Here is a 14956-nt window from a genome sequence, read left to right as displayed (position 1 = left end):
GCAGGGGTAAAAAGCAGCATTAAATGGACCTAGGGGCAAATTCTTATGTTCTCTCATTTGCTGGTCAATGACCGAATAAACTTATAACTAACTTATGTTCGTTCTCTCTCTCTCTCTCTCTCTCTCTCTCTCTCTCTCTCTCTCTCTCTCTCTCTCTGTCTCAACCTCCACCCACAACTGGTAAATAAAAATCTTTGCCTATTGCTTAAAAGATCCCAGCCTTGGTGTTAAAGTGAACCTCCTACTTAGGAAAAGAATTCCACAAATGGGGATCATCATGAAAAAGACCCTTTCTCCACTTGCTACATGTCTCACTTCTGAAAACAAAGGACACCTAGAGATGGGCCTCTGGAGATTATCTCAACACCTGAGCAGGTTCATGTGGGAGTAGGCAGTGCCTTAATTACCTGCCTCCCAAATTTAAAAGTTATACACGTTAAATTTGAATTATGGTCTGACAAGGACCATTTAATAAGTACTGGCAAGAATGTGAACTGTTGGCTGATCCTGGCCAATAATATAGCATCTGTCATTTGAACCAGTTGCAGGTTTTGAGAAGGCAGCCCCACATACAATTGCAGTGGCCTAATCTGAAGACTAACAGATTTTGCATTACTTGCATTAACTAGTGGGGAATGATGAATTTGTGAGGCTTTAGCCTGAATTATAAAGAAATGTGTATGTGGTGTTTTATGGAACCAGGCAATAATTGCTTTAGGATAAATGCAAAGTGATAGTATGGTGGTGTTTCTTTTGACTCTGTCTTTGACCTCATTTTATGGTATACATAACAACTGACAAAAGTCAAGGCCATAGGTTTAATTGTGGAAAATAGTCCATAACAAAGGTATGGACTTCTAGGATTATTGTTTACTATTTCCATATTGTCTCCTGTGACTTTTCAGCTTTATTCAGAATGATGTTAGTGTTGTGGTCCACTTTGATTGTATTGTCTATTCAGTTGAGCAAAATGGAAACAGGTGCGACCTACTACCTGTTCTCTTGACCTTTGCCCAACATGGCTAATACCATCTGGCAGGGAGGTTGTTGTAGAAGTTCTAGTAGAGATCATAAATGTTTCTCTGAGGGAGGGCAGGATGCCTCCTTGTCTTAAGGAGGCAATTTTTAGACCACTTCTGAAGAAGCCTGTCTTGGACTCCTCAGAGTTGAGCAACTATAGGCCTGTCTCCAACCTTTCATGGTGAGGCAAGGTAACTGAGAGTGTGATGGCCTCCCAGATCCAGGCAGTGTCTTGGATGAAACTGATTATCTAGACCCATTTCAGACCGGCTTTCAGGTGGGCTACGGGGTGGAGACTGCCTTGGTCGGCCTGATGGATGATCTCCAATTGGGAATTGACAGAGGAAGTGTGACTCTGTTGGTCCTTTTGGACCACTCGGCAGCTTTCGATACCATCGACCATAGTATCCTTCTGGAGCGTCTGAGGGGGTTGGGGGTGGGAGGCACTGCTTTGCAGTGGTTCCACTTCTACCTCTCAGGCAGATTCCAGATGGTGTCCCTCGGGGACTCTTGTTCTTCAAAAACAGAACTTCGGTATGGTGTCCCTCAGGGCTCCGTATTGTCTCTGATATTGTTTAACATCTACATGAAACCACTGGGAGAAATCATCAGAAGATTTGGTGCATGGTATTTTCATGACACCCAAATCTTTTTCTACATGTCAGCATCATCAGGAGAAGGCATAACCTCCCTAAATGCCTGCCTGGAGGCAGTGATGGGCTGAATGAGAGGTAAGCTGAGGCTGAATCCAGATAGGACGGAGGTACTTATTGTATGGGGTCGGAACTTGGGAGATGATTTTGATATGCCAGTTCTGGATGGGGTCACACTTCCCCGGATGGAACAGGTACACAGTCTAGGGGTGCTTCTGGACACAAGCCTCTCCCCGGTGTCCCAGGTTAAGGCAGTGGCCAGAGGTGCCTTTTATCAGCTTTGGCTGATATGCCAGCTGCATCCATTTCTTGAGATAAATGGCCTCAGAACAGTAGTACATCTGCTGGTCACCTCCAGACTTGACTACTGCAATGCACTCTATGTGGATCTACCTTTGTGTGTAGTCCAGAAACTGCAGTTGGTCCAGGATGCGGCAACCAGGTTGATCTCTTGGTCGTCTTGGAGAGACCATATCACTCCATCTTAAAAGATCTACACTGGTTGCTGATAAGTTTCTGGGCAAAATACAAGGTGTTGGTTATAACCTATAAAGACCTAAACAGCTTGGGCTCTGGGTATTTATTTAAGAAAATGCTTCCTTCGCTATGAACCACACCACCCATTGAGATAATCAGGAAAGGTTTGTCTGCAGCTGCCACCGGCTCATCTGGTGGCTACTCAGGGACAGTCCTTCTCCGTTGCTGCCCAGAGGCTTTGGAATACACTTCCTGCTGAAATAAGAGCCTCCCCATCTCTTACAACTTTTAAAAAGGCAGTCCATATGCATTTGTTCACTCAGGCTTTTAATGAGATATTGTTTTAATTGTGTTTTAAATAGTTTTAATGTTTTAGATTTTAATTGTTGTAATATTTTAATCTTTTGCTTTCTGAAGCATGCATCTGCTCTTGATTTCAGTCTGACAGCCTCTCCATTATAAAGATTTTTAATCGCAACTGCAATCTATTATGGATATACGGTTTTTTGTGGGGGCGGGTTGCTTTCCAGAGTTGCTGGTTCCAAAATAACTACTAGCTTTTAAAATATGGAGATTGTCCCCTTTCAATTTATTGCTTACTTAGCCTTTTGCTCCTTTGCCATCTATTCCTTATAATGCTTGTTTGTTCCATATTCTTCCTACTTTTAGAAAAATCCAAGTGAACATTTGACCAGAATTTATACCTAAAAGAGTAATCTTCATAAAATTCATTTTCCAGAGTTGATTTTGTGTGTGGAATGATAATTTGATTCTGATTGTAGAAGCAAACTTGGCAAATTCCTAGATTATTGAATCTTAATTTTTCTCCCTAGGAACACATGGTTATGATATTTAAAATCCATGATGCCGCCTGCCATGGCAGATGCTCTGGACATCTGGGCAGTAGATTCACAGATAGCAACTGATGGCTCAATATCTGTGGACTGCCTTCTTCCTACTGGAATTTACATCAATCTGAATGTCCCTCGTGATGCCACTATTTGTCATATCAAACAGGTAAAATTGACTTTCTATTAAATTATCTGTTAATTTCCATTGCTTTTTGTTTACCATGTAACTTCAGTATTTAAAATGAGGACTTTGGGCTGTCCAACCCAAGTTCACTTTAGAGGCATGACTTAAGGGTGTCTTAAAGGTTGAGATTCTTACGGAGCATTGGATTCTATGGGAGCATCATCCCATTGTCTCCATGAAACTGCACACACATGTTTTAGTTTCTCTTCATTGTGTAAGTTGCAAAAGTGCAATATTATAACAATGTGTTCAAACTGGTCATCTCTCTGGACTCTTCAGGAAGGATTTACAAGCAGGTTGTTATGGGGGATCCCAAGAATCCTGGGGTCTGCCTGCTCTGTCAGCTTCCTCCTGATCTTGCAATCATGAACAAACTCCACACATCTCCCTTTACCAGCAAACATGGAAGGTGGCTAGGCAGATTCCCTTGAACTAAGATGCCAATTATTACTGGCAGGTTGCCTGATAGTCCCAGATGTTCTAGTGGCCAGAGACTGCACCAAGCCTAGGGGTTGCTGTTTTCTCAGCAGTGGCACGGCCAAACCCCTATAAACAATTGCACCAGAATAACAGAAAGGAAGAACCAACTCTGAAGAGAAGTCTCCTAACATTTTCTTTCACTAGAACATAAATAAAGATTTTGACAGGTGTACCTTTTATTCCTGACTGCTTGTTCTGTAACTGTCCTTAGAGCAGAATGCTAGCTCTCTTTCAGACTCACTGTTCTTTGCTTTAAAAAAAACAATAGCCATATTCATCTAAATTAGATGCATGACCTACCACAGTTTCTGGAGACTTGATTCAGCTGGTTTTGATTTAAGCATGTTTGTTTAAAGCACGGTAAGAGACTAGAAGAGTAATACCAAAACTCCCACCTATGATGTGTGCAATGTTGCTTCCTAGTGAGTGGGTTTTGTGAACAAAAGCATTCTAGCTCCAGAGTCTGTGCTTATTTTGCAGCTATTATGGAAGCAAGCACACAGCTACCCGCTGTTCCATCTACTTATGGAGATCGATTCCTATATGTTTTCCTGTGTGAACCAAACAGCTGTACGTGAGGAACTGGAGGATGAGACACGGAGACTCTGTGATATTAGGCCGTTTCTTCCTGTGCTTCAACTCATTACAAGGAGCTGTGACCCTGGGGAAAAATTGGACTCCAAAATAGGTGTTCTCATAGGAAAAGGTAAAAAGCAGTATTTGAATTTCGGAGGGGGGTGAGTGATGGCACAAACAGTATTAATAAGCAATAGATTGATATTTTCCCTGCCTTTCAATCCCAGAAGAGACCACTCCTCCAGCAGCTAACAAAGTTTTTAAAAGTCAAAACCAGTTTATGATAAAAGTGATATAGCGAAACACAATAACAATTCCCCCCCCCAAAGTAACAATTTTTACTAGTGATAAGTAACAAAAGTCAGTATAGGCCTTTTCTGTTTTACTGTTTCATTGCTCTAATCAACACCATGAAAAAAAATGAAAATTTTAATAGCTTGCAACATTGAAATAATTGAAATTTTGTTTATTAATAAACAGCACAATAAACATGAAAAATGCATTCCAAATTCACTTTATCTTATTAGCCTAAGCTAGCCTAGCTAAATGTCATAGACACTCCCATTTAGAATGTTTATACTCAGTAACACCTTGACTATATTCACATTGAATAGAGATGTTGTTATCCTTGATGTCACTTGTACATGCTCAATATGGCTGCTGCACATGAGTAGCACCGTTTGGAATAATTCAACTAGAAATATAAAAGTAAAGAACTTCCTGTGGTTGGAGATGTTTGTTTTTTAAAAGCACACCCTACCGAGCTTATAACTATTCTTTGTTTAACTTGAAGCTTAGTGAGAAGGCTAAACAGACATCGAGATTCAAAATAGGAATATGTTAATGTATATAGGTCTCAAACTGCAACCTAAAAAGTTGTGACTTGTTTTACAGAAGTGAGAAGTAAGATGTGGAATTGTCATCCTGGCTGTAATTGCAAGAACATCTATGCTTTTCACTTGTTTTGGGAACTGTCATCACTGATTGATGTTTGTTTTTATTGATCTAAATTCCGTGGCTGACATCCAGAGCAACGGTTGCTGGAGGCTGTTCTTAACAGAGCCAAAGGCTTCCCCAGCAGTGCAATGCACTTGAGAAGGGGGAATCTCTCTCCTACCTTCAGTAGTGCTTTGTGCTTTCCAGGAATAGTGCTTTGTGCTTTCCCTGAGGGTCACACAGCTTTTGGGGACACATTTCTGGAAGGCATATAGAGCGCTTCTGGAGGCAGGAGGGATAAATGAGAATGACTCCCCCACCACCACCCTGCTCATGTATGCTCCGCAGGTAGGAAAGCCTTTGGCTGGGAGGATGCAGCCTCTCACTGCTCGGCCTGTTGCCCTGGCTGTCAGCCATCACAGTGAAATGTTCACAGAAAGGTGGGAGTTGACTCTTTTTCGTATATACCGGGTTCCACAGAGCTTCTGCTCAACTTGCAATGTAAAATAAGTAGCCATAAAAGTTGTTGGTGAAGCCTTCTCAGCTGGAGCTGTGGAACGCATGAATAGGCCCATGCTGTGTGCCCACTACTCCTCACCAGTTACTGATTGTGTGTTACAAGGTTTCTACATCCAAGTGTACAATGGCAGTGATGGTTTTTTGTGTCTATCTCCCTATAAGGAGCAACTCCTTGCAACTGCCAAGTACTTTAGGCTTAGAAAGTCCTGGGTCTCAACAGAGGTGACGGTGATGGTGCCCTCTGTTCATGTCTTCCTGAAGAGAAGGGTGAGCCCAGAGAGTAATACTGTGCAATTGCCACCACTACCAGCAGACTACAGGTTGCTGGCGGGGTCCCAGGCAAATGGTGGCAATTATGACACCTAATAATAAATCCAGTGCACCTATGTATATTTGTGATAATGGAAATGTTGTATAGTTTTGATGTAGGGATGTACTGAACGTTTTGAACTCCAAACAAAATGTCCTTCAAATGCCCTGTTCCAAGTTGGAATGTTACAAGTTGATTTGTACAATGATAAGCCCGACCAAGCAGCAAGGAGATTGCAAGCCAGTCGAAAGCCAGTGCCAGCTGAAAGCCAGTGCCAAAACCAGCCAGCAAGGGGAAAACACACCTCCGCAATGGCACTTGGAACTTTTGAGCTCGTTCTGTCGGAATAACTGGCTCAACCAGTTGTTCCAACAGAACATTCCTGGTATTTGCATTTTGTTCCAAGCTTGGAATGGAATACAAATCCTGTTCTGTGCACATCCCTAGTTTGATGCAGTGCATGCCTTCTAACAGTTAAGCTAAAGGTGCCTTGCCATATACCAGGCAGCACCCAGACAAGTCATGACTAAGCACCTTTGAAATCAATTAGACAAGTTAGTCATGACTAACATATATTCTTTTAATTTCAATAAGACTAACATAGCCTGGATGCTGCCCACAGTTAGGTAACTGTTTCTAACTGGGCAAAGAAGCACATTTTTAAAATAGTAGTTCTCCTAGACTTAGCAGCATCCAAGGTGCTGGTTTTGACCTTTAAAGTCCTTAATGATATGGGCCCTGGATATCTGAAGGACCACCTGCTTCCAAGGATTTCTGCCCACTTGACAAGGAGGGGCTCTACTCCACATGCTGACAGTGAGAGAGACTCAGTTGTTGAGAACACAGGACAGCGCCTTCTTAGACTTTGCCCCCAGACTTTGGATTTCTCTCCCAGCTGGCATCCGCTCCTAGTCTCCTAGACAGGGTTTTTTGGGGGGGTGGGGGGGAGTTCAAAAGTGACTCTTCACTCAGACTTTTAAATGAATGTATTGTTTTTACTACTGCTGCTTTGTGTTTTATGTATTATTGTTTTTAATGGGCTATTAAATTTTTAAATAGAGATATTATTTTTATATATCTGTACTTTTGTATTTTAATTATGCATTGTTTTAATTATATTGTAAACCGCTTTGAGATTATTTTAATGAACAGCGCTATATAAATTGAACAATAAATAAATTATCCCTATTCATCCTAGACTCATTCTTACAACCATGTTAACCTGGTTAAATGGGGTTGACCAACATTAGTGTGATGATGTGAACCTGAGTGTGGCAGTAATCCTAGCTAAGTTCAGAATTAACTCAGACTCAGAATTAACCAGGATATTTAATATAGGATCAGATCTGGATGAGTCATTCACCAGAACACCCTGCCCAGGATCCACTGATTGTGAGAACCTGCACCCCGTTATATCCCAGTGGCTGTTTGCTGGGAATAATCTTTTTCATTTCTTTTGCTATGTGAACTGCATTGCTAACTCTTTTATTGAAAAGTGGTATAGAAATATTCTTAAAGGTGACAATTGATATAGAACCCAGAAACTGTACCATAAAACAATTGCTGTTGGATTGTTTTGAAAACAGATTTTTTTTTCATGCGTAAATGTAATATTTACTTGCAATTGTTCATTGGAATTAAAAATAGCTGCTCCAGAGGCTATGCCTCTCATCAAAACAATGAGCAGTTGTTAGTCCTGGCACAAAGACTGTAAGGTTTTGTGTTTTGTTTTGTTTTGTTTTAGACTTCAACAGCAAGCTAACTGGTCTATACTGACAATAGCTTCTACTGACGCAAATAATCCTCTCTGTTTTTAGATTTTTAAAAAACTGATTATTGAAAAAGGGAATGAATGAGCATCACTCCCTCTCCTCACTCTTTTAAAACCAGAAAAATCTCTGGTTCTTTTTTGTGAGTAGGAAAATGTTGCCTTTCAGCCCTATGTGATTCACACTTTGTACTGTTTTTCTCCAATCAGTGCTGTAAAGTTGTAAGACAAATACAGCACTGGTAACAGCTTCAGTAAACTCTGTCAGAACATTAAAGGAAATACAGAACACTAGTCTCTTCAACACTTCACTGTATTTTGTATATGTAGGTTGGAATGCATTTTTTTCAATGAACAGTTTATATGGATATTGTGGTTTCTCTTCTTATGTAGAACAGTTGAAGCATGCATTAAAGTAGTTGGGGAAAAGATCATTTTTAGTATACGTGGCAGGCAAGATAATTATATTAGAGCTGTGATTTGCAGTGTTCTTCGACAGGGTCTCTGTCTTCTACACATATGGGCTATGCTCCTGCGCAGAGACCACGTCAGAATCTAACAAGCTCGATTTCTCCTGCTTTGGGCGGGAATCCCGCCCCCAGCCACTCTATGCGGCTGCACCACTCCTCATCCCCTCAGTCTTTCTTCATCCGCGCTTCAGCGAACATCGTGGTGTCGTTCAGCTCAGCAACTCGTTGGCTCTGTAGTCTGGTTGTTTTTCTCCTGTTTTCTTCTGCTTTCTCTAGTTTTCCTTTGTTTTTCTCTTCGCTCAGTTGCGTTTTTTCACCTTTGTGTTTTTCTTTGAACAGTCTTTCCTTCGAGCTCCAGTCCCGGCTGGATGGAGCATGGTGGCCTGCCAGCCCTCAGCGTGTCTGCCGGGTACAAAGAACCTTTAAAAGTGTATCCGCTGTGGATCAAAGCTTCCCTCCCCCGATACACACGTGGAATGTCTCTTGTGTTTGCGGGAGTCCCACATTGTCGAGACTTGCCCACATTGCCAGAAGTTTACTAAACAGGCTCGCAGGAATAGGGCTGCTCGCTTGCGCGCTGCCCTGTGCAATCTGGCTCTCCATTCTTTGGAAGCCTTAAAAGTTAACCAGTCTCTGAAAACGGCTGCTTCGATGTCGGCAGACCAATCGGCTGTTGATACTATGGAGGACCAGGTCCCGGTATCGGGATCATTGCACTCAGATGCTCGGCCTTTGGCAGCATCAAGCCCGGGCGAAGCAGGATGCATCGATACCAAGAGTTTTTGCACTGAGCGGAGCAACACCGTCTTGGCCTTCTTAGAGGTCAGGCCCAACAATCCCTTGGCGTCTGTCGATCCCTTCCGCTTAGGGGCCTGAGTTCGATCTTGATCCGTTGGGGAGTGCTTCTGAGTCAGATTTCTGAGTGCCCGTTGCACTCATGCTCGGCCTTTGGCGGCATCAAGTGATAGGGCACGGTTGGAGGAGCTCCCCCTTTACCATTCTCAGGAACCTTCTGCGATCCTCCCCGAATTCATCTGGGGTAAAGACAAAGAAGAAGAAATCTGACTCAGAAGCACTCCCCAACGGATCAAGATCGAACTCAGGCCCCTAAGCGGAAGGGATCGACAGATGCCAAGGAATCGTTGGGCCCGACCTCTAAGAAGGCCAAGACGGTGTTGCTCCGCTCAGTGCAAAAACTCTTGGTATCGATGCATCCTGCTTCGCCCGTGCCATCAGGGGGTTTGGACTCGGTTGCGGTGGGGGAACCCAACTGTGCTTCAGCTGAGTAAGAAGCCTACGCTCCACCTGAGTTTGATCCCAGCGCTTCGTGGATTCCTAGACGTAGGTCGCCCCCACGTCAATACCAAGAAGAGTGATCCTCAGCATATCGGCAGGATCTGCCTTGGGATTATCGGGATCGTTATCACACCATGGAGTATTGTTCCCCTCTTTTGGAATCGGAGCATGTCTACAGCTCCTGGCTTCGGGACCCTGGTTCCTATGATCGCTTCCAGATGTACAGCAGCTCGGGCTGCTCAGACAATGTTCGATCACGTTATGGGTCTCGCCATCCAGAAGGCCTTGAGTATCGGCCGCCTTCAGTACCGAGGACTGTCCGGATGCCCCCCACGCATGCGGAGGGGCGACTGTGTTCCCGCTCTCTGCTTCATTCACCTTGGGACCGGGAGGATTGCGCTGGGGAGTTCCTGTCAGTATCAAAGCCGCACCAAGAGACAGTTCCAGATCGGTGGTTGCTGCCGGAACCTTCAGTCCCAGCGCTGGCCCACCCAGATGATATGCCCCGTTCCCCATCAGGTTTGACCCCTGTGCCTCAGGACCAGTGGGTCCCAGGGGACCCTACGTCGGATAGTGAGAATAGTTTGCAGGAATCGGAGGCTGTCTCCCTAGGTTTGTCTCTGCTTGATCTCCACTCGGATTCAAAGCCAGTTTCTCCATCAGAGGACCTGAAAATGTATACTGCCTATGTGACCCGTATGGCCGTGGCTCTGGGGGTGAATCTTGGTACCCTTCAAGAAGGGGAGCTGGACCCCCTGTTCAGCCTGATTGACTTGGAGGCCAAGGTGCCTGCTGCCTCGCCCTTCAACCCGGCCTTGTTGAAAGTGGTGAAAGCCCACTGGAAGAAGCCTAATATGCTCTCTCAGCCGAATAGGTGCCTGGAGAACGTCTACAGTGTTCAATTCCAGGAGGATACAGCCTTTTTGAAAAGTCACCATACCCCGAACTCTGTCATTGTAGAGGCCTCTTTACAGAGGTCCAGGGGTCATAGCCAGTTGAACCCAGGTGATAAAGAAGGCAAGATATTGGACTCCTTTGGGAGAAGACTTTATTCTGCTGCTACCTTGCACTCATGTGTGGCAAACTATCAAGCATATAATGCTAGATATAATCACTTCTTGTGGGAGAAAGTGGGTCCTTTCTTGCATCTCCTTCCTCAGGATAAGTGAGATCCTGCGAAGTCCTTTCTGAAGGAGGCTACACAAGTCTCCAAACAGGAACTGTATTCTGCCTGTCACTTCGAGGAATGTGCTGCTAAAGTGATGGCCACGTCTGTGGCACTTCGACGCCACACTTGGCTTAGGTCATCTGGCCTTCACTATGAGGCTCGCACCAGGGTGGAGGACTTGACCTTGGAGGGCTCTAGCCTGTTCTCGGAACAAATCGATGACACGCTTCAGAAAGTGCAAAAGTTGTGGAACACCACACAATCCATGTCCTATAGCTCTCTATCACCGAAGCTACAGAGAACTTCCAAATGGTTGCCTCATCAGATGCAGAGAGCACCGGCTCACCACCAGTCACCTTCCGAATGGTTCTTTCGGAGCAACAAGTTCCCCCTCAGACACAAATTGGGGGGACAACACAATAAGCCGGCCTTTCAGAAACCTCGCTATAGCGTCCCGCCAAAGAAACAATGACTTGGGGCACCTTGTCACCCGTCTGCATCCGTTTGCGGTGAGTTGGGACAAGGTGGCTGTGAACTGGTGGGTCCTTACAGTAGTATGTTTGGGCTATGCCCTGGAGTTTTGCGGTCTGCGACTGGTATCCGGGATGGTGGTGACCCCTCGTATCCCAGATTTGGACCAGGAGATGGCGAGTACAGAACCGGTTGCCTTGGAGGCCCTCAAGATTGTGATCGATACCCTCCAGGAGTTGGGGGTGGAACAGATGGAACCTACTCAACGGATTCAGTTCATTGGACTGATATTCAACACGGCCTTAGAAAAGGGCCTCCTGCAGGCCCGTATCACAACTCTTCAGAGACTGGCGGCAGTCTTCTCAGCCAAAGGCCCGCAAACCTTGCACTCTGTACGCCTTTTGAGCCATATGGCATCCAGCACTTACGTTCTACCTCATGCATGTCTTTGGATGCGCCTCCTTCAGAGGTGGTTTTTGGATGTCTTCGATCCTCTTCGGGATCCGGGTCATCATTAGTGTTCACTCCCTCTCGGGGTACGAGCGGCGGTCCACTGGTGGACAGAGATCCGGCATCTAAGTGTTGGTGCCCCTTTCCAGGCGCCTCCTCCCTCCCGAGTGGTCATGACGGACGCTTTGGAGCTTGGCTGGGGAGCTCACCTGGATGGCCTTCATCCGAGTGGCCACTGGTCTCCAGAGGAATGGATTCAACACATAAACTATCTGGAGCTGTTGGCGATTTTCAACGCGCTCAAAGGTTTTCTGTCCCTGTTGGGGGGCCAGTCGGTGCTAATTCAGACCGACAATATGACAGCGAAGGCCTACCTCAATCGCCAGGGTGGCACTTCCTCAAGGAGCCTTCTGTCTCTAGCCATGGATCTGTGGCATTGCTGCCTGGACAACGGGGTGTTGCCCCAGGCGGTACATATCCAGGGTGTCCTAAATGTTCAGGCAGATGCCCTGAGCATGTCGACCATGGTCTCCCACAAGTGGATACTGCATCAGGGTGTTTTGAGGGATATCTTTGTGGATTGGGGAGTTCCAAGTCTGGACCTGTTTGCTTCCCAGGGAACTGCACAATGTCCCCTCTACTGCTCTGGAGGGGGAGTGGGTGACAGCTCTGTGGAAGATGCCTTTGTCTGGTCCTGGGCAGGGCCTCTCCTGTACATGTTCCTCCCGTTCCTGCTTCTTTCCAGAGTCCTGCGCAAGCTGCGGGTGGATCAAGCCAAGGCTATCCTGATCGCCCCGTGATGGCCCAGGAGGCCTTGGTTTCTGGCCTAGCCAGTCCTGTTGTCTCAGGAACGGGGCGGGTGCTACACCTGGATGTTCAGTCCCTCCACTTGACTCCATGGCGGGTTCTTCTGACTTCCCCTTGAGACTGCAAGATGTGTTGGTGGCTGCTAGGAAGCCATCTACACTGAAGTCTTATAATCACAAGTGGACTTGCTTTGTGTCCTTTGCCACCCTGCATGGGTTTGATGCCTGTAATCTGTTGTCCCTTAAGGAATCTGGGTTGAAACTTGCCTCCCTTAAGGTATATTTGGCTGCCATTGTGGCCCGTTCTCCCTCTGACTGGATTTCATGATTCAAAGATCCGGTGGTTAAAAGTTTCCTGTAAGGTCTGCAACACTTGTTTCCAGATGATCTGGTCATGTCACCGGCCTGGGATCTTTCTGTGGTTCTGGCTGGTCTGCTAAGGCCCCCTTTGAGCCTTTGGCTTCTGTTGACCCACGTCTCCTGACATAGAAGGTCGCTTTTTTGGTGGCTGTTACCTCCGCCAGGAAGGTTAGTGAGTTGCGGGCCCTGCGGGCTGACCAACTGTACCTGCAGTTCCATAAGGACAAGGTAGTACTCAGGACGGATGTCAATTTCCTGCCCAAGGTGGTGTCCATGTTTCACCGCTTGTCCCCACTCACTTTGCCCATGTTCTTTCCAAATCCTTCATCGGATGCGGAGAGGCGGTTGCACTGTTTGGATGTACATAGGGCTCTGTCCTTTTACATGCAGAGATCTGCCGAATGGAGGAAGTCCCCTTCTTTGTTTGTTTTTTACGATGGGCCGCGGAAAGGACTTCAGGTCTTGGCCCAATCCATGTCCCGGTGGAGTGTCTCCTCTATTGAATTGTGTTATCAACTGGCCCTTAAGCAGTTGCCTGCCCCTGTGAAGGCTTACACTGTTAGGTCCGTGGCGGCCTCTGTGGCCTTTGATAGGGCGGTCCCATTGGACGCTATTTGTCAGGCAGCTACTTGGGCTTCACCCCATTCGTTTATTCAGCATTATGCTATCGATGTTAGAGCTCGTAATGATGCTGTATTTGGCAGGAGTGTCCTGCAGTCGATTTTCATCTGAGCTGCTTGCCTTGAAAGAAGTTCTTTATGGTTGTTTACCTGTTGCCTCTGTTTTTTCCCTCCTCCTTGGGTACTTGCTTGTTATGCGCCCATATGTGTAGAAGACAGAGACCACGTCGAAGAACTACAGGTTACTCATCTTTAACGTTGGTTCTTCTAGTGGTCATCTGTACTTCTACATGCCCTCCCATCCTCCCCGCAAGGGTTGCTGAAGCTTGACTCTGTGACTGAGGGGATGTGGATTGGCGCAGCCGCATGTAGCGGCTGGGGGCTGGGTTTCCTCCCAAAGCAGGAGGAATTGAGCTTGTTAGATTCCAGCATGGTCTCTGCGCAGGCGCATAACCCATATGTGTAGAAGTACAGATTTATTTATTTATTTATTTAATACATTTCTATACCACCCAAAACGCAAGCAACCACTAGAAGAACCAACGTTACAGGTGAGTAATCTGAAGTTACTTTTCGGATAATAATATTCTATTGAAAAGTGCCTTCTATGAGGGCGTGTCTTGAATGTTCATAGATTCTCAAGAGACCTCTGGTTTTATGAAATATGTAATATTAATGTATGTAATATTACCTCTGGAAGTAGTGACAATATTTTATGTGATGTAGGACAACACACTTATTTCAAGTACATATTATTTTTATCAAACCTTTTCAGGTCTTCATGAGTTTGATGCCCTGCAGGACCCAGAAATAAACGAATTCCGGATTAAGATGCGGCGAATCAGTGAAGAGAAGTTGCAGTCTCATGTGGGGTTATCTTGGCTGGACTGGTTAAAGCTCACTTATCCACCAGAACAAGAACCAGCAATTCAAGAAAACCTCCAAGATAAACTCTATGGTGGCAATTTAGTTGTGGCTGTTCATTTTGATAACTGTCAGGTAGGAATGATTTTTAGCTATTCTTATTGAACATTCCCATGTCTCTCAAATAATGCCCAATTTTTCTTCTCATGCAAACTGCAAAATGCACTTTCTCTGGATTATTCTTCTTCACCCCTGTGGAAGTGGCCTTTTAACTAGTGGCCTTTTAAATGGATGGATGCAGCCCTTCCATATGGGACTTTCCATAAGGTATGTAGGCAGGTATAGGAACTACACTGATGAACTGAAGGTTATTTAAAACATTTCACAATTCATTTTAGTACTGAGTGACTCACATCATGTGCAAGGCAGTGCCGGCATTCTCAATCAGCTTGTTTATTAAACTATCATGTCCACACTTGCCTTGTCATTCATTCATTATTTCCAGTGGATGTAGTGCTGTCAAGTGTGAACGCGGAGTTTTAAGTAGTTGCACAACTGTGCTCTTGCAACACTGCCAGTACTGGCTTACACATGTCCAGCAGCATTGGTTGATCAGGAATGCTGGGGTTCCCTTGCATATCATGTGGGCCATTCTTCCCAGGATTCATTACTGAAGG

At 45.3% G+C, this 14956-nt stretch overlaps 1 protein-coding gene across 5 annotated transcripts in view; it reads left to right on the top strand.

Annotated features, from left to right (window-relative positions):
* The window catches only part of PIK3CB (phosphatidylinositol-4,5-bisphosphate 3-kinase catalytic subunit beta), a 126549-nt gene that overhangs the window by 46975 nt on the left and 64618 nt on the right, over window positions 1–14956 (top strand). For all 5 annotated transcript variants that reach the window (XM_053309549.1, XM_053309550.1, XM_053309546.1 and 2 more), the window contains exons 3-5: window positions 2984–3167; window positions 4146–4371; window positions 14191–14414. In XM_053309549.1, coding sequence (XP_053165524.1) covers window positions 3012–3167; window positions 4146–4371; window positions 14191–14414 — 606 coding nt within the window. In that variant the 5' untranslated portion in view covers window positions 2984–3011. The remainder of the gene's footprint in view (window positions 1–2983; window positions 3168–4145; window positions 4372–14190; window positions 14415–14956) is intronic.

Source organism: Hemicordylus capensis, chromosome 3 (assembly GCF_027244095.1).
Source record: "Hemicordylus capensis ecotype Gifberg chromosome 3, rHemCap1.1.pri, whole genome shotgun sequence".
In the NCBI taxonomy this organism is placed as follows: domain Eukaryota; kingdom Metazoa; phylum Chordata; class Lepidosauria; order Squamata; family Cordylidae; genus Hemicordylus; species Hemicordylus capensis.
Note: the sequence above shows the minus strand (reverse complement) of the source record. Positions and strands in the feature narration are given on the sequence as shown.